The sequence below is a fragment of the Pongo abelii genome, chromosome 15, assembly GCF_028885655.2.
Source record: "Pongo abelii isolate AG06213 chromosome 15, NHGRI_mPonAbe1-v2.0_pri, whole genome shotgun sequence".
In the NCBI taxonomy this organism is placed as follows: Eukaryota; Metazoa; Chordata; class Mammalia; order Primates; family Hominidae; genus Pongo; species Pongo abelii.
Window position 1 is genome coordinate 22,562,927 of NC_072000.2, and position 18,846 is coordinate 22,581,772.

An 18,846-nucleotide genomic window follows, 5' to 3' on the forward strand; every position below is an offset into this window, starting at 1 on the left:
TTTTGGTTGGTAAGCTATTGATTATTGCCACAATTTCAGCTCCTGTTATTGGTCTATTCAGAGATTCAACTTCTTCCTGGTTTAGTCTTGGGAGGGTGTATGTTTTGAGGAATTTATCCATTTCTTCTAGATTTTCTTGTTTATTTGCATAGAGGTGTTTGTAATATTCTCTGATGGTAGTTTGTATTTCTGTGGGATCGGTGGTGATATCCCCTTTATCATTTTTTATTGCATCTATTTGATTCTTCTCTCTTTTTTTCTTTATTAATCTTGCTAGCGGTCTATCAATTTTGTTGATCCTTTCAAAAAACCAGCTCCTGGATTCATTGATTTTTTGAAGGGTTTTTTGTGTCTCTATTTCCTTCAGTTCTGCTCTGATTTTAGTTATTTCTTGCCTTCTGCTAGCTTTTGAATGTGTTTGCTCTTGCTTTTCTAGTTCTTTTAATTGTGATGTTAGGGTGTCAATTTTGGATCTTTCCTGCTTTCTCTTGTGGGCATTTAGTGCTATAAATTTCCCTCTACACACTGCTTTGAATGCATCCCAGAGATTCTCGTATGTTGTGTCTTGGTTCTCGTTGGTTTCAAAGAACATCTTTATTTCTGCCTTCATTTCGTTATGTACCCAGTAGTCATTCAGGAGCAGGTTGTTCAGTTTCCACGTAGTTGAGCGGTTTTGAGTGAGATTCTTAATCCTGAGTTCTAGCTTGATTGCACTGTGATCTGAGAGACAGTTTGTTACAATTTCTGTTCTTTTACATTTATTGAGGAGAGCTTTACTTCCAAGTATGTGGTCAATTTTGGAATAGGTGTGGTGTGGTGCCGAAAAAAATGTATATTCTGTTGATTTGGGGTGGAGAGTTCTGTAGATGTCTATTAGGTCCGCTTGGTGCAGAGCTGAGTTCAATTCCTGGGTATCCTTGTTGACTTTCTGTCTCGTTGATCTGTCTAATGTTGACAGTGGGGTGTTAAAGTCTCTCATTATTAATGTGTGGGAGTCTAAGTCTCCTTGTAGGTCACTCAGGACTTGCTTTATGAATCTGGGTGCTCCTGTATTGGGTGCATATATATTTAGGATAGTTAGCTCTTCTTGTTGAATTAATCCCTTTACCATTATGTAATGGCCTTCTTTGTCTCTTTTGATCTTTGTTGGTTTAAAGTCTGTTTTATCAGAGACTAGGATTGCAACCCCTGCCTTTTTTTGTTTTCCATTTGCTTGGTAGATCTTCCTCCATCCTTTTATTTTGAGCCTATGTGTGTCTCTGCACGTGAGATGGGTTTCCTGAATACAGCACACTGATGGGTCTTGAGTCTTTATCCAATTTGCCAGTCTGTGTCTTTTAATTGGAGCATTTAGTCCATTTACATTTAAAGTTAATATTGTTATGTGTGAATTTGATCCTGTCATTATGATGTTAGTTGGATATTTTGCTCGTTAGTTGATGCAGTCTCTTCCTAGTCTCGATGGTCTTTACATTTCGGTATGATTTTGCAGTGGCTGGTACCGGTTGTGCCTTTCCATGTTTAGCACTTCCTTCAGGAGCTCTTTTAGGGCAGGCCTGGTGGTGACAAAATCTCTCAGCATTTGCTTGTCTGTAAAGTATTTTATTTCTCCTTCACTTATGAAGCTTAGTTTGGCAGGATATGAAATTCTGGGTTGAAAATTCTTTTCTTTAAGAATGTTGAATATTGGCCCCCACTGTCTTCTGGCTTGTAGGGTTTCTGCCGAGAGATCCGCTGTTAGTCTGATGGGCTTCCCTTTGATGGTAACCCGACCTTTCTCTCTGGCTTCCCTTAACATTTTTTCCTTCATTTCAACTTTGGTGAATCTGACAATTATGTGTCTTGGAGTTGCTCTTCTCGAGGAGTATCTTTGTGGCGTTCTCTGTATTTCCTGAATCTGAATGTTGGCCTGCCTTGCTAGATTGGGGAAGTTCTCCTGGATAATATCCTGCAGAGTGTTTTCCAACTTGTTTCCATTCTCCCCGTCACTTTCAGGTACACCAATCAGACGTAGATTTGGTCTTTTCACATAGTCCCACATTTCTTGGAGGCTTTGCTCGTTTCTTTTTATTCTTTTTTCTCTAAACTTCCCTTCTCGCTTCATTTCATTCATTTCATCTTCCAGGGCTGATACCCTTTCTTCCATTTGATCACATCGGCTCCTGAGGCTTCTGCATTCTTCACGTAGTTCTCGAGCCTTGGTTTTCAGCTCCATCAGCTCCTTTAAGCACTTCTCTGTATTGGTTATTCTAGTTATACATTCTTCTAAATTTTTTTCAAAGTTTTCAACTTCTTTGCCTTTGGTTTGAATATCCTCCCGTAGCTCGGAGTAATTTGATCGTCTGAAGCCTTCTTCTCTCAGCTCGTCAAAGTCATTCTCCATCCAGCTTTGTTCCGTTGCTGGTGAGGAACTGCGTTCCTTTGGAGGTGGAGAGGTACTCTGGTTTTTAGAGTTTCCAGTTTTTCTGCTCTGTTTTTTCCCCATCTTTGTGGTTTTATCTACTTTTGGTCTTTGATGATGGTGATGTACAGATGGGTTTTTGGTGTGGATGTCCTTTCTGTTAGTTTTCCTTCTAACAGACAGAACCCTTAGCTGCAGGTCTGTTGGAGTACCTGGCCGGCCGTGTGAGGTGTCAGTCTGCCCCTGCTGGGGGGTGCCTCCTAGTTAGGCTGCTCGGGGGTCAGGGGTCAGGGACCCACTTGAAGAGGCAGTCTGCCCATTCTCAGATCCCCAGCTGCGTGCTGGGAGAACCACTGCTCTCCTCACAGCTGTCAGACAGGGACATTTAAGTCTGCAGAGGTTACTGCTGTCTTTTTGTTTGTCTGTGCCCTGCCCCCAGAGGTGGAGCCTACAGAGGCAGGCAGGTCTCCTTGAGCTGTGGTGGGCTCCACCCAGTTTAAGCTTCCAGGCTGCTTTGTTTAGGTAAGCGAGCCTGGGCAATGGCGGGCGCCCCTCCCCCAGCCTCGCTGCGGACTTGCTGTTTGATCTCAGACTGCTGTGCTAGCAATCAGTGAGACTCCGTGGGCGTAGGACCCTCTGAGCCAGGTGCGGGCTATACTCTCCTGGGGCACCGCTTCCTAAGCCCGTCGGAAAAGCACAGTATTCGGGTGGGAGTGGCCCGATTTTCCAGGTGCCGTCTGTCACCCCTGGAAAGGGAACTCCCTGACCCCTTGCGCTTCCCGAGTGAGGCAATGCCTCGCCCCTGCTTCGGCTGGCGCACGGTGCGCTCACACACTGACCTGCGCCCACTGTCTGGCACTCCCTAGTGAGATGAACACGGTACCTCAGATGGAAATGCAGAAATCACCCGTCTTCTGCATCGCTCGCACTGGGAGCTGTAGACCGGAGCTCTTCCTATTCGGCCATCTTGGCTCCTCCAGAAATTCTTAATAAAATAGAATCTCAACTGTTATAAATATGCACAGTGCCCATATTTGTAATTATCTTCAAGTTGATCATTAACCAATCTTATCTTACCAATATTAAATTCTATCTCATATTGAGCTTGCTGGCACTTGATAGAAAGAATTGAAAACTATTTGATACAGTAAAAAGCATTTCCATAAGATACAAACATGCCTTCATTGTGACAATATCTCTTCCTCAGTTCATACCTATGGCTTCACGGTATTTCACACAACCAGCTAATAAAGGAAGAAAGAGCCTCAGGCTTGGCTCACAAATGGATTGTCTGAATCTACCTTAGACAAGATAAAAACTGACTAATGCTGCAGCTTAACGCCTCTCCAGGGTAGCCATAGAATGCAGTGGTGAGGAAATCCTCGTAAACTGATGATTTGGTGGCAATATACTTAGTTGTCCACTTTGAATGTTGGCAGAAATAGCTTGCTATGCAAAATAGATAAGGATATGTGTAGAATAATGATTGTTGTAAAAAAGCTTCACTAAGCAAAGCCCCCCAAAATACAGAAAAATTAGATTTAATGAAATTTGAGGTGGAGACCTATGTATGGGCCTATGAGAATAAGCACAAAGTATGCAGATCTTTGTTTCTCAACTCTGTGCCCATTAGAGAGTACCCTCCAGAGTGGAGGCACTCAACAGCTAGGTGAAAAGAATGAGTCATCTAAAAATGTCAGTCAGCTCTGATTTCATTCACCTCAGAGCTTATAAAAGGGAATATAAGGAAAGTTGTATAAATGGAAAATATGTACGAGCCAAAAAATACAGGCATTATCTTACCAAGGTTGGTGACAAATCACTGAGCCACTGAAGATGCAGCCTCGATGAGAAACCAACACTAATCCCTCAATATGGCACCAATCTTTGAGAAAACCAGCCAGCAATGGGTGAAAAATTGATTACATCAAATTCCTTTTACTTTGGAGGGTGCAAAGTGACATGAAGGAGTATAGTCAATCTCTACTTCTTCATTTCATATTCACTCCCCAACCCCCTGTGATCTTGCTTTCTATCTCCTCTGCTCGACTAAAACTTCTTTTCATCATGTTTCTGTAGAGGATTAACAATAATCATCATAAGGGTATTTTGTCTTAGGTACAAGAAAGTATAGTAACTCAAATAGATTTTCCAATCTACCATTATTTTCATTAGTCAACATTATCTTAGCCAGAGAAGATGTGAACTCTACATTTTGTAATTCTACATGTTTGAGTTTGAAAACCTTTGCTATAGACTGGGAATAAGTTGTTCTTGGATCAGTTGCTTGGGATGCAGCAAAAGCAGTGTTAAGAGAAAAGTTTATAGCACTTAACAATTACCTCAAAGAGTTAGATATATCTCAGATTAATGACCTAGCATCCAACAAGATAGCTAGAAAAACTAAAACAAAGCTAGCAGAAAAAAAAACCTAAAACCAGAGCAGACCTGAATGAAATAGACAAGAAAATTAATACCAAGAATCAATCAAACCAAAAGTTGATTCCTTAAAAGGATAAACAAGATTGATGGGATGCCAGCTACAGTAACAGAGAGAGAGAGAAGATTCAAATAATCACATTAAGAAATGACAAAGGTGACATTACAAATGATCCGAGAAATACAGAATATCCTCCAAGACTATTAGGAACAACCCTATGAACACAAACTACTAAATCTAGAGGAAATGGATAAATTTCTGGAAACAACCTCCCAAGACTGAATCTGGGAGAAATTAAAACCCTAAAAGACCAATATTAAGGTCCAAAATAGAAGCAGCAATAAAAATCTAACAACCAAAAAAGTCCTAGACCAGATGGTTTCACAGCCAAATTCTACCAGACATACAAAGAAGAGCTAGTACCAATTCTACCGAAACTATTCCCAAAAATGAGGAGAATGGACTCCTCCCTAACTCATTCTGTGAAACCAGCATCTCTTTGATACCAAAACCTGGCAAGTGAAAGTTTATAGCTACAAGTGCCTACACCAAAAAAGTAGAAAAATTTCAAATAACCTAGCGATGTATCTTTAAAAACTAAAAAAGCAAAAGCAAGCAAACCCAAATTATTAGAAGAAAATAAATAATAAAGATCAGAGTAGTAATAAATGAAATGGAAACAAAGCATACAATACAGAAGATCAACAAAGTGAAAAGTTTGTTTTTTGAAAAGATAAACAAAATCAACAAAACTTTACCTAAGAGAAAAAGGGAAAAGACCCAAATAAATAAAATTAAGACATAAAACCAATTCTGCAGAAATTAAAAGGATCGCTTGCAATCATATGCCAATAAACCGGAAAATCCAGAGAAAATAGATAAATTCTTAGATACATACAACCTACAAAGTTTGAGCCATGAGGAAGTCCAAAACCCGAACAAACCAATAGTAAGTAATGAGATCAAAGCCCTAATAAAAAGTCTCCCAGCAAAGAAAATCCCAGGACGTGGTGGCTTCTCTGCTGATTTTTACCAAATATCTATAGAAGAATTAATACCAACACTACTCAAACTATTCCAAAAAATATAGGAACACAGAATTCATCCAAATTCATTCTATTAGGCCAGTATTACTCTGATACAAAACCAGAAAGAGACGTATCAACAGAAGAAAGATACAGACCAATATCCCTGATGAACACTGATGCAAAAATCCTCAACCAAATACTAAGAAACTAAATCCAACAGCACATTAAAAATTTAATTCACCATGATCAAGTGAGTTTTATTCGAGAAATGCTAGGATGATTCAACATATGCAAATCAATAAATGTGGTTCATCACTTAAAGTTAAAAACAAAAACCATAGGATCATTTCAATTGATGTTGAAAAGACAATCATAAAATAGGAGAAAATATTTGTAAACTATCCATCTGACAAGGGATTAATAACGAGAATATATAAGGAGCTCAAACAACTCTATAGGAAAAATCTGATCATCCAATTTAAAAATGGGCAAAAGATCTTGCTCAAAGGAAGACATATAAATGGCAAACAGGCATGTGAAAAAGTGCTCAACATCATTGATCATTAGAGAAATGCAAACCAAAACTACAAGATGAATCATCTAACCCTAGTTAAGATGACCTATATCCAAAAGACAGGCAGTAAGAAATACTGGCTAGGATATGGAGAAAAGGGAACCCACTGTTGGTGGAAATGTAAATTAGTACAATCACTATGGAGAACAGTTTGGAGGTTTCTCAAAAAAAAACAAAAATAGAGGTACCATATGACCCAGCATTGCCATTGGTAAGTATATACACAAAAGAAAGGAAATCAGGATATCTGAGAAATACCTGCACTCCCATGCATATTGCAGCACTATTCACAATAGCCATGATTTGGAAGCAACCTGTGTGTCCATGAACAGATGAATAAATAAAGAAAATGTGGTTCATATACACAATGGAGTAATATACAGCCATGAAAAAGAATGAGATCCTGTTATTTGCAACAACATGGATAGAACTGGAGGTTATTATGTTAAATAAAATAAGCCAGGGACAGAAAGACAAATTTTCCACGTTCTCACTTATTTGTGGGAGCTAAAACTGAAAATAACTGGATTCATGGAGATAGAGAATAGAATAATGGTTACCAGAGACTGGGAATAACTGTAGGGTTAAGGGGAGGAATGGATAATGGGTATAAAAATAGTTAGATAGAATAAATAAGATCTAGTATTTGATAGCACAACAAGGTGACTATAGCCAAACATAATTTATAGTACATTTAAAAATAACTAAAAGAGCATAATTTCATTGTTTGTAACACAAAGAAAGGGTAAATGTTTGAAGTGATGGATATCCTATTTACCGTGATGTAATTATTATACATCGTATGCCTGTAGCAAAATGTCTCATGTACCCCATAAACATATACAGTCACTGTGCACCCATAAAAATTTAAAACGGAAAACATAAGATAAACAACCTGATATTAAAACTGAAGTGACTAATAAAAGAACAAACTAAACCCAAAGTCAGCAGAAGGAAAGAAATAACAAGGATCAGAATAGAAATAAACAAAATAGAGACTAAAACTACAATAGAAAAGAACTCAATGTAGTAAAGAGTGTTTTTTCAGAAGGATAAACAAACCAAGAAACCTTTAGCCAGACCAAGGAAAAAAGAGAAAGGACTCAAATATTAATACAATCAAAAGTGAAAGGGAGACATTACAACTGATACCATAGAAATATAAAAGCTCATAAGGAAAAAAAGCTCATAAAAGAGTACTATGAACAATTGTACAGTAACAAATTGAATGAAGTAGAAGAAATAAATAAATTTGAAGATACATGCAAGATACCAAGACTGAATCATGAAGAAAAAGTAAGTATGAACAGACCAAAAATGAGTAAGAAGACTGAATTGTAATAAAGTCTCCCATCAAAGAAAAGCCCAGAATAGCTTTACTGTTGTATTCTACCAAACATTTAAATAATTAGCAATCCTCAAACTCTTCCAAAAAAAATCTAAGAGGAAGCAATACTTCACTTCCAAACTTTTTTTACATGGCCAACGTTACCCTGATACCAAAGCCAGACAAGAACAAGAAAAAGAAAAGAAAAGAAAAATTACAGGCCAATATCCCTGATGAACATAGATGCAAGAATCCTCAATCAAATACTAGCACACTGAATTCAACAGCATATTAAAAAGATAACTTACCATGCTCAAGTGGATTTACCCCAAGGATACAAGGTGGATCAATATACATAAATCTATAAACGTGACATACAACATTAACAAAACGAAGCCCAAAAATTATATAATCATCTAATTAGATGCAGAAATAGCATTTGAGAAATTCAACATTGTTTCATGAAAAGATTCTCAACAGAGTTTGTTTAGAAGAAATATACTTCAACACAATAAAGACCATGTATTACAAGCCTACAGCTCACACTATACTCAATGTACCCTCCAAATCTCAGGCTGAATTGTGATCCCCAATGTCAGAGGGGGTGCCTGGTGGGAGGTGTCTGTGTTATGGAGGTGAATCCCTCATGGGATGGTGATGGTATCCAACCCAACCCTCAGGAATGGGTTTGTATTTTACCCATAGTAGAGTTACCATCAGATCTGATGGTTAAAAAGAGTATGGGACAACCTCCTCTCCACCTTGCTCCCTCTCTTGCCATGTGACACACAGGCTCCCCCTTTGCTTTCTTCAATGAGTAAAAGCTTCCTTAGAGTTCAGAAGCTAAGCAGATGCTGATGCCATGCTTGTACTGACTGCAGGACCATGAGCCAAATAAACCTCTTTTGTTTATAAATTACTCAGTCTCAGGTGTCCCTTTATAGCAATGTAAAATGGACTAACATAAATGTTATTGGTGATTTATGCAATGGCCATTTTAAGGGTGTGGTGGGGGGAAGCCATATTTAAATAGATTGGAGGTTAGAAAGACATGAGGAAAAGATGCAGATTCCTTACTGTCTCTCAAGTATGGCAGGCATGCTCCTGCCTTGTGGCCCCTACACATGCCATCTCCTCTGCCTGGAATGCTCTTTTCCTAGATATTTATATTTCTTTCCCCCACACTCCCTTCAAATCTTTGACCAAATATCACCTTTTCAGTGAGGCCTTTCCTGACTAGCTATTGAAAATTCTACCCAGGGGAATTGAGAGATATTGGTCATAAGCTACAATGTTTCATCTAAACAGGATGAATAAGTTCTGGAGATCTACCGTACAGCACAGTGACTGTAGTTAATAGTCATGTGTTATACCATTGTCCCTAAATATCTGCAATATCTGGGGGGCAATTGGTTCCAGGACTCCCCAAGGACACCAAAATCCTGGGATGTTCAAGCCCCTTATATAAAACGATATCATTTTATATTTGCATGTAACCTATGCATATTCTTCCATACACTTTAAATCATATATAGATTACTTATAATACTAATTAAATATAAATGTTATATAAATAGTTGTTATACTGTATTTTTTATTTTTATTGCTTTTATTGTATTTTTTATGGGTTTTTTGTCCTAATATTTTCTATCCAGTTGGTTGAATGCCTGAATGTGGAACTCATGGAAACATAGGGCCAAAAGTATACTTGAAATTGTAGACGAGATTTTAAATATTCTCACACAATAAAATGAAAGTATGTGGAAGTGATAAATATGTTAATTAGTTTGAATTAATCATTTCACCATGTATACATATCAAAAAATCATCTTGTATGCCACAAATATATACAGTTTTTTAAATATAAAATAAAAAATATTCAATCACCTATTATAAAGCAAGCACATATTGAACAAGTGTCAAGTTAACCTCATATACTGGATAATGATTCCATGGAAAGTAGCCTTGCTTAATTGGGAAAAGACCCAAGTGACACAGTAGCTCTCTATGGAAAATTGTAACTGGTTTAAATGAGAGCTTAAACTCCAGAATGTCTCACCAAACAGTCAAATATATCTCTGTTCATAAGTACATTGCTCAATGAATTGTTATCAACTGATACTCCTGTGTAAAGGTACCTAGTGCAAGAAACTGAATGTTATTAGCATCCCCAAATCCCAACCTTTTCATTGAGGCTTTCCCTAACTACCTATTGAAAATTGCGCCCAGGGGATATGGGGAGACATTTGTCAAAGGGTACAATGTTTCAGCTAAAAAGGATGAATAAGTTCTGGATATCTACTGTACACCATTAACCTTAAGAGAGATCTCAAAAAGGAAAAGAACTCACAAAAAAAATTGCTGTAAAGGATACACATGAAAGGCGCAGAAGGGAGGTGGAGGGAGTGCAGAGAGCTGTGGGCTGAGTCTGAGCCTCAAGGCTTTTTCAGCATGACACCACAAAGACTGTTGACAAGCAACCCTGTGCCCCATTTACTAAGCTTAGGCAATTCACTTTATGTATCAAAATTTTATCACTACCCAAACACTGATTTAAGGACTCAACACTCTGACTTGAGAAAACCTAAAGTACAAAAAGTTACCTCAAAGGTGAGTGAGACTCTCTAAGGAGCTCAAATATATGTCTTCAATGTGTTCTAATTGCAAATTACTTACAATTTGGCACAACATATTGGGAGAGAGGAGTAGTGGAATGGTACAAATCAAACCTAACCTCAAAATATTGTAAATTTTGGCTCTAAGATCATTCTCAATGACCCAATATGTGCAATGAGGCTCTTCTCTTCCTCCTCCATGTTACAGATGGAAACACGAAAGACTAAGCCATTCACATTACCCCAGGGAAGGCAGAGGGAAAGGGCAGTCCAGGTGTCCTGAACTGTACTGCTCACAGGGGAGGCCTGGCCCACCACTAAATCTGGATACTTTCAAACCTATCCTTAGATGAAAACTATATCTGGGGACCAGAGAGGTGACAGCGTGCTGGCAGTCCTCACAGCCCTCGCTCGCTCTTGGCGCCTCCTCTCCCTGGGCTCCCACTTTGGCGGCACTTGAGGAACCCTTCAGCTCACCGCTGCACTGTGGGAACCCCTTTCTGGGCTGGCCAAGGCCGAAGCCCACTCCCTCAGCTTGTGTGGAGGGAGAGGCGCAAGCGGGAACCGGGGCTGCCTGCGGCGCTTGCGGGCCAGCTGGAGTTCCGGGTGGGCGTGGGCTTGGCGGGCCCCGCGCTAGGAGCAGCCTGCCGGCCCTGCTGGCCCCGGGCAGTGAGGGACTTAGCACCTGGGCCAGCGGCTGCGGAGGGTGTAGTGGGTCCCCCAGCAGTGCCAGCCCACCGGCGCTGCTATTTCTCGCCGGGCCTTAGCTGCCTTCCCGTCGGGCAGGCCTCCGGACTGCAGCCCGCTATGCCTGAGCCTTCCCCCTGCCTCCGTGGGTTCCTGTGCAGCCCGAGCCTACCTGAGGAGCGCCGCCCCCTGCTCCACGGTGCCTAGTCCCATCCACCGCCCAAGGGCTGAGGAGTGCGGGCGCACGGCGCAGGGCTGGCAGGCAGATCCACCTGCAGCCCCTGTGCGGGATCCACTGGGTGAAGCCAGCTGGGCTCCTGATTCTGGTGGGGAGGTGGAGAGTCTTTATGTCTAGCTCAGGGATTGTAAACTCACCAATCAGCACCCTGTGTCTAGCTCAGGGTTTGTGAGTGCACCAATCGACACTCTGTATCTAGCTGCTCTGGTGGGGCCTTGGAGAATCTTTATGTCTAGCTCAGGGATTGTAAATACACCAATCAGCACTCTGTATCTAGCTCAAGGTTTATAAACACACTAATCAGCCCCTGTGTTTAGCTCAGGGTTTGTGAGTGCACCAATCGACACTCTGTATCTAGCTGCTCTGGTGGGGCCTTGGAGAACCTTTGTGTGGATACTCTGTATCTAACTAATCTGATGGGGACGTGGAGAATATCTGTATCTAGCTCAGGGACTGTAATAGCACCAATCAGCACCCTGTCAAAACAGACCACTGGGCTCTACCAATCAGTAGGACGTGAGTGGGGCCAGATAAGAGAATAAAAGCAGGCTGCCCAAGCCAGCAGTGGCAACCCGCTCAGGTCCCCTTCCACACTGTGGAAGCTTTGTTCTTTCGCTCTTTGCAATAAATCTGGCTACTGCTCACTCTTTGGGTCCACACTGCTTTTATGAGCTGTAACACTCACCGTGAAGATTTGCAGCTTCACTCCTGAAGCCAGCGAGACCACGAACCCACCAGAAGGAAGAAACTCCGAACACATCTGAACATCAGAAGGAACAAACTCCAGACGCGCCACCTTAAGAGCTGTAACACTCACCGCGAGGGTCCGCGGCTTCATTCTTGAAGTCAGTGAGACCAAGAACCCACCAATTCCGGACACAATTTCATTTCAGTTGGTTTTGGGTCCTAGTTTCTGCCCAGTGGTCAAACCCAGAAACCCAGTCAGGACCTAGTTTCAATGAGTGGCTCTGAGCTTAGCTAATTAATGGCTTTCTGGCCCAAAAAAGTCTTCTTGTTTTTGTTTGGTTAATTAATTGTTTACTGTTGCACTAAAATACTTTGCCTTACCTGACATGAGCGAGCTCAGGATTATCTTGGCACATTTGGTTATGTGGTTTGAGCCCTTCCAGAGTGTTACTGTCTACTAGCTACCCATTAAAGTTTAATAAGGCAGAAGACAATGAGCTTGCTAGAGATGTCACAGAGCCTTTGTTACCATGGCAATAATTGTTGGACCAGATCACAGAAAAGGAAGTAAGAGACAAGAAAGAGAAAGGTGCAGGAAAAGCTGAAGCATAATAGTTTTTCAAAACAGTCTCTAAACTTATAATGGAGTAATATGTTTAAACTTGTGGAGAAAACTACTTTATGAGAAAGGCTGATTTTCCAACATCCTCTTAAAGAGATATGGTTTTGGTCTTATGGAATAATGGGTTCTAAGCTACATTTCAACTTTTTTTTTTTTTTTTAGACGGAGTCTTGCACTGTCACCAGGCTGGAGTGCAGTGGCGCGACTTCTGCTCACTGCAACCTCCGCCTCCCAGGTTCAAACGATTCTCCTTGCCTCAGCCTCCCAAGTAGCTGGGATTACAGGCACCCACCACCATGCCTGGCTAGTTTGTTTTGTATTTTTAGTAGAAACCAGGTTTCACTATGTTGGCCGGGCAGGTCTCGAACTCCTGACCTCATGATCCACCTGCCTTGGCCTGCCAAAGTGCTGGGATTACAGGTCTGAGCCACCGTGCTCGGCCTACATTTCATCTTAAAATAAAGGTAGACGAATCGGGATTAATTTGGAAGCACACTGACTATTATAATACCAAGAAGTTCATATGAAGGCAGATAGATAGCCATTAAAACGGCAGAAATTCAACAAAATTTTTAGTAGATGATTGTGTCAGTGAGAAATAGTTTTGATGTGCAGTATGAAACCCCAAATATTCCAGGGGCTCCTGCAATGTGTAAACTTGGAGTATCCTTGACTTAGAACTGAAAGAACAGCAGGATTGGAGGTAGGAGAAAGAAAGAACCTAGTGATCTAGGTAATGTCACTTTGGATAACATTTGCTCTAAACTGCTCCCAGCATCAGTGAGTAGAGCTTGGGGGGAGTGAGTGTGTATTTCAAAGCCCAGGGCTTTGGTCAGTGTGAATGAGACAATGAGGATTATCCTGCCCTCTTGTGCTTCTGAGCCAACATGCCAGGGCTTAAAGAGGAGAGGAAGGAAATGAAGAAGTCACAGAGTGCCTGATTGAAGAAGCAAAGTGCAGAAACACATCTTCCTCCCTCCTCCCTATAGAAGTCAACCTCCCCCTAGACTGCCCATCACTATCAGCATGGGATGGTAGTATATTTACTTAATAGCTAAAAGTGAATAGAGCTTAAAGTTTAGCCCTCAGGTGGGATTTTGCCGACATAGACTTCATAGGACTTTTTTCCTAGCAGAGTGGCCTGTTGCACTGTGAGCTTCTTGTGTCAAAGGTTAATTAATCTTATCTCTCTGGAGTCTATTCAAATGCATGTTCATTTAACCAGGCTGTTTATGAAGTATAGTGGTTTAGTGACAAGATTATTTAAGAAAAAAGCCCCAAAGATAACTTATATTGCTGACCAGAGTAAATTAAAGGTGTAAACATTTAATAATACCTAGAAGCCATACTCAGAATAGGTATAATTTTTACTAGTTATTCTAATCTTTTGAAAGAAACATCACAGTTAGAAATGAAAAAGGCCATGTTATCACTGACCCCACAGAAATAAAAAATAACCATCAGAAACTACTACAAACACCTCTATGCACACAAACTAGAAAACCTATAAGAGATGGGTAAATTCCTGGACACACCAACAATGTGCTCCCAAATTGCATCAGTAATAAATAGCCTACCAACCAAAAAAATGTATATTTTAAAAAGCTCAAGACTAGATGGATTCACAGCCAAATTCTACCAGATACGCAAAGAAGAGCCAGTACCATTTTTGCTGAAATTATTCCAAAAAACTGAGGAGGAGGGACCCCTGTCCAACTCATTCTATGAGGCCAGCATCATCCTGGTACCAAAACCTAGTAAAGACACAAAAACAAAACAAAAAAAACTGCAAGCCAATATCATGCTTGAATATTGATATAAGGCAGCTTGTGATTAATATCATGACAAAGACACAAAGATGGCAAAATAAAAATGCAAGGATGGGGCCGGGAGCAGTGGCTCACGCCTGTAATCCCAGCACTTTGGGAGGCTAAGGCAGGTGGATGACAAGGTCAAGAGATAGAGACAATCCTGGCCGATGTGGTGAAACCCCGTTTCTACTAAAAATACAAAAATTAGCTGGGCATGGAGGTGCATGCCTGTATTCCCAGCTACTCAGGAGGCTGAAGCAGGAGAATTGTTTGAACCCAGGAGGTGGAGGTTGCAGTGAGCTGAGATCACGCCACTGCATCCAGCCTGGTGACAGAGGGAGACTCCATCTTAAAAAAAAAAAAAAAAAAAAAAAAAAATGCAAGGACGGAAAAGGTGCTTTGGTTAGGGGAAGAGGGGAAAACATTCTGGGAAAAAAATGTCTTTTGAACTGGACCTTGAAAGAGGATTTGTACAGGTGTAGATGGAGATAAATAGAATTCCAAATACAGAAACTGATCACAAAGAAGAGAACATGGGAAACTGAAGCTATTCAGAGAATGAAACGCTGCCTACTGTCTAATTTGTCTGTAAAAGAGAGTAGGGAAAGATAACACCAGGAAAGTCATTTGAAGTCAATTTGTGGAGAACTTGGGAACTTGAAATCATTGATGGCTTTTGAGCAGACAAGAAGATCAAAGCTATGTTTTAGGAGTTTCTAAGTATTATGACTCAGTGATAATAAAGGTCTGAATAAACATTTTCCTCCATAGTCTCTCAAAGTGGAAGTTTGCTTTTAGAAAGATGCGTGTGGTCCTAGGGCATATATCCCTGATGTCCTCAGCTACTTCACAGCACTTGGTATGAGCATTCACTCACATATGAGTGTTTAGTTACACTATGTTGGCCCCTAAATTCCATAAAGTAAAAATAGAAGAGACACTAATAAATAAAAGTAAATACTTCTCTCATATTAATTGGGAAGTCACATGTTCCTCTGAAGTATTTTTGTTAATTAACTTAAATGTTGCTACTTCTTATACTTTTTTCTCATATCTAAAGGATTCTGGCAAAAAAGTGCCATCCTTCTAAAAGTTATTTCTAAATTCTGTAAGTTTTTATTCAATGCGTGAGAATGTTGGAACCTCAGTATTTTCCTCACTGGGCTGTATAGCCTCCAACATATGCACAGTAACACTTGAAATGTTCCTAAACGTTATGTCAGAACTTTTGGTAACATTTTGTGTCTTATTTCTCCTCAGACTGTGTCTTCCAGAAGATTTTTTGGAATCTGTCTGGTGGGCAAGCTCTTTGTAAATAATGATGCCTTAGAATAGTTGTCATTAGTCTTTACTGATTCTTCAGAGAATATGTAATCATTAACTTTTTAAAGATTCATCTTGGAAGATAACTTTTCTTTTTTTTTTTTTTTTTTTTTCTTTTATTGTAATTATTATTATTATTATTATTATACTTTAGGTTTTATGGTACATGTGCCCAATGTGCAGGTAAGTTACATATGTATACATGTGCCATGCTGGTGCACTGCACCCACCAACTCGTCATCTAGCATTAGGTATATTTCCCAATGTTATCCCTCCCCCCTCCCCTCAACCCACAACACCATGGAATACTATGCAGCCATAAAAAATGATGAGTTCATGTCCTTTGTAGGGACATGGATGAAATTGGAAATCATCATTCTCAGTAAACTATCGCAAGAACAAAAAACCAAACACCGCATATTCTCACTCATAGGTGGGAATTGAACAATGAGAACACATGGACACAGGAAGGGGAACATCACACTTCAGGGAAGATAACTTTTCTAATGCTATAGAGGCTACATCCCAGGAGAATGTGAGTTTTATAAAATGCATTTTTAATTTTGGGGCTACAATAAAACTCTATCTAGCTGGAGGCAGAATATGGTTTATAAAATAAATCATTTAGAGATTTGGTTCATGTCAAAAAGATGATGGCTTCACATTTTGAGCACTGCTGAGAATCATGACACTCGTGTCAATCGCTTTTCATTCCATAATTTCTTAATGTTGGTTAATGATTCTGGTTGGAAGCCTATTAAAGAGACATATATTACTAAAAGAAGCACAAACATAAGTTCTAACTAGTCATACCAAAAGACTTCCCAGAGCACTGGTGTAGAGAGCAAGTTGGAAGAAAAACTTTTGAAAATTTGTGTTTCTGCTCAAAATGTCCTCTTGACATCTAGGACTCACATCCCTCCATATTTCTGAGGAAAAGAAAAGTTTTTTTTCAGGTAACTCAAATCCCTAATATATTTTTATAAGAGTGTAGGAGGAAGGAAGTTTACCTATAACAAAATGAAGTGTTTGATTTCTGTCATTTGGTAAAAATTTTCCATTTTACAAAAAGCATATAAGGAAAATCAATCTCAAAATTTTATGAAATACCTTCAAAAATAAAGTTTAATGTCTAGATCTTTGCAAACTTCTGTACATAATGACTAAATCAATATTATATTGATTTTATCAATATAATAATCACTATATCAGTTTCTGAAATTATGGTAAAAGATTAATCAGAAACTTAAAGCCTTCGCTTTCTACAGAAAACATTGCAGCTTTACAATATTAATATTAAAAGTCGATATTAGTAAGTAATATTAGATAATCACTTAAGCTAACAACAGCAGCAATAGAAATTCAGAGATAATGGCTTTAACGTGATTGCTACCAATTTATTTTAAAATATGTACATTTCTTTTGCATATGTAATTAATGTTAAGTAATATGTTTAGCTGAAATGTAAATGGTCAAAACTTTCTTTACTGAGTCTATTGCACTATAAGTTGGGTTTGCAGTAAGAAACTAACACATTTGTGTCTTCTCAAAGTACTAACTTTGAGTTGTATGCTGTCCAGAAACTATATTAAATCATTTCTGTCCCAAAATAATGACCTTACAAAGGGAATTTAACTTTACCTAGTTCTATCATGATTGCATATTAAGGAGAGATTTAGAAGCTGGCGGAAGTTTGTTTTTGTTCAATCAGCTACCTACTAAGCCCAAAACTCATATACTGTATAGCCAAGAAAAAGTAAACTACGTTCTCTTCCTAATTATTCTTTTGAAAAATGACTTCATGTTCATTGTCTTCTCTTCATTCTTAAAAAAGGAACTCATTTTGTGAAAGAGTCCTGATGGATAATGTGTCTCTCGACCTTGCAGGTCTCTGGCCCAATGAATGTCTCTGAGCCAAATTCCAGCTTTGCTTTTGTAAATGAATGTATACTCCAAGATTTCTCTTGTGAGTGGACAATTCAGATCTTCCTCTTCTCACTCTTCACTACAACATATGCACTGACCATAACAGGGAATGGAGCCATTGCTTGGTCCCTGTGGTGTGACTGGCGACTTCACACTCCCATGCACATGTTCCTGGGAAATTTCTCCTTTTTAGAGATATGGTATGTCTCTTCTACAGTTCCCAAGATGTCGGTCAACTTCCTTTCAGAGAAAAAAACCATCTCCTTTGCTAGATGTTTTCTCCAATTTATTTCTTCTTCTCTTTGGGTACATCTGAATGCTTGCTTTTGACTGTGATGGCCTTTGATCGGTACCTTGCTATCTGCCATCCCTTGCACTATCCTAATATCATGACTGGGCATCTGTGTGCCAAATTGGTCATACTGTGCTGGGTTTGTGGATTTCTGTGGTTCCTGATCCCCATTGTCCTCATCTCTCAGATGCCCTTCTGTGGTCCAAACATTATTGACCATGTTGTGTGTGACCCAGGGCCACTATTTGCATTGGCTTGTGTCTCTGCCCCAAGAATCCAGCTGTTTTGCTACACTCTAAGCTCATTAGTTATTTTTGGTAACTTCCTCTTTATTATTGGATCCTATACTCTTCTCCTGAAAGCTGTGTTAGGCATGCCTTCAAGCACTGGGAGACACAAGGCCTTCTCTACCTGTGGGTCTCACTTGGCTGCGGTATCACTGTTCTATGACTCTCTTATGGTCATGTATGTGAGCCCAGGACTCGGACATTCTACGGGGATGCAGAAAATCGAAACTTTGTTCTATGCTGTGGTGAGCCCACTCTTCAATCCCCTTATCTATAGCCTCTGCAATAAGGAGATAAACGCAGCCCTGAAGAAAGTTCTGGGGAGTTCCAACATAATCTAAGGCATATTAGATTATTCCTCCATGATCAGATCTGTACAGTCTAACAAAGAGAAATCAGAATTATATAGTTATTTAAATCTGAACAATATGGACCTAGTGATATTGACTATATCAGACTATGAAATTAAACACCTGTTGGGCCCCTTACAAATTAAAGTTGCCAAATTATATAGATAAATGGAAGCGTGTGGTTTCCCTTTGGCACCTAGACTGAGTATTAACTGAGGAATACACATATTTGGGTGTT

General features: G+C 39.7%; 2 protein-coding genes across 13 annotated transcripts in view; one reads left to right on the forward strand and one right to left on the reverse strand.

Moving 5' to 3' along the window:
• The window catches only part of LOC134760004 (olfactory receptor 4N4C), a 222,055-nt gene that overhangs the window by 67,849 nt on the left and 135,360 nt on the right, over positions 1-18,846 (reverse strand). Inside the window, exon 1 of one of the 12 annotated variants that reach the window (XR_010136915.1) lies at positions 12,379-12,449. The exons of 10 other annotated variants lie outside the window; for them this stretch is intronic. Coding sequence is in view for 1 of the 2 variants with exons in the window: in XM_063715366.1 (XP_063571436.1) it covers positions 12,379-12,385 (7 nt within the window). In the remaining variant the exon portion in view is untranslated. Of the gene's footprint in view, positions 1-12,378; positions 12,468-18,846 lie in introns of those variants that run through there. One more of the 12 variants, XM_063715366.1, reaches the window with a different exon arrangement.
• Positions 17,130-18,599, forward strand: LOC134760005 (olfactory receptor 11H12-like). The gene is given in 2 exon segments (XM_063715373.1): positions 17,130-17,962; positions 17,965-18,599. Coding segments are annotated over 2 exon segments (978 nt in total). The 5' UTR covers positions 17,130-17,619.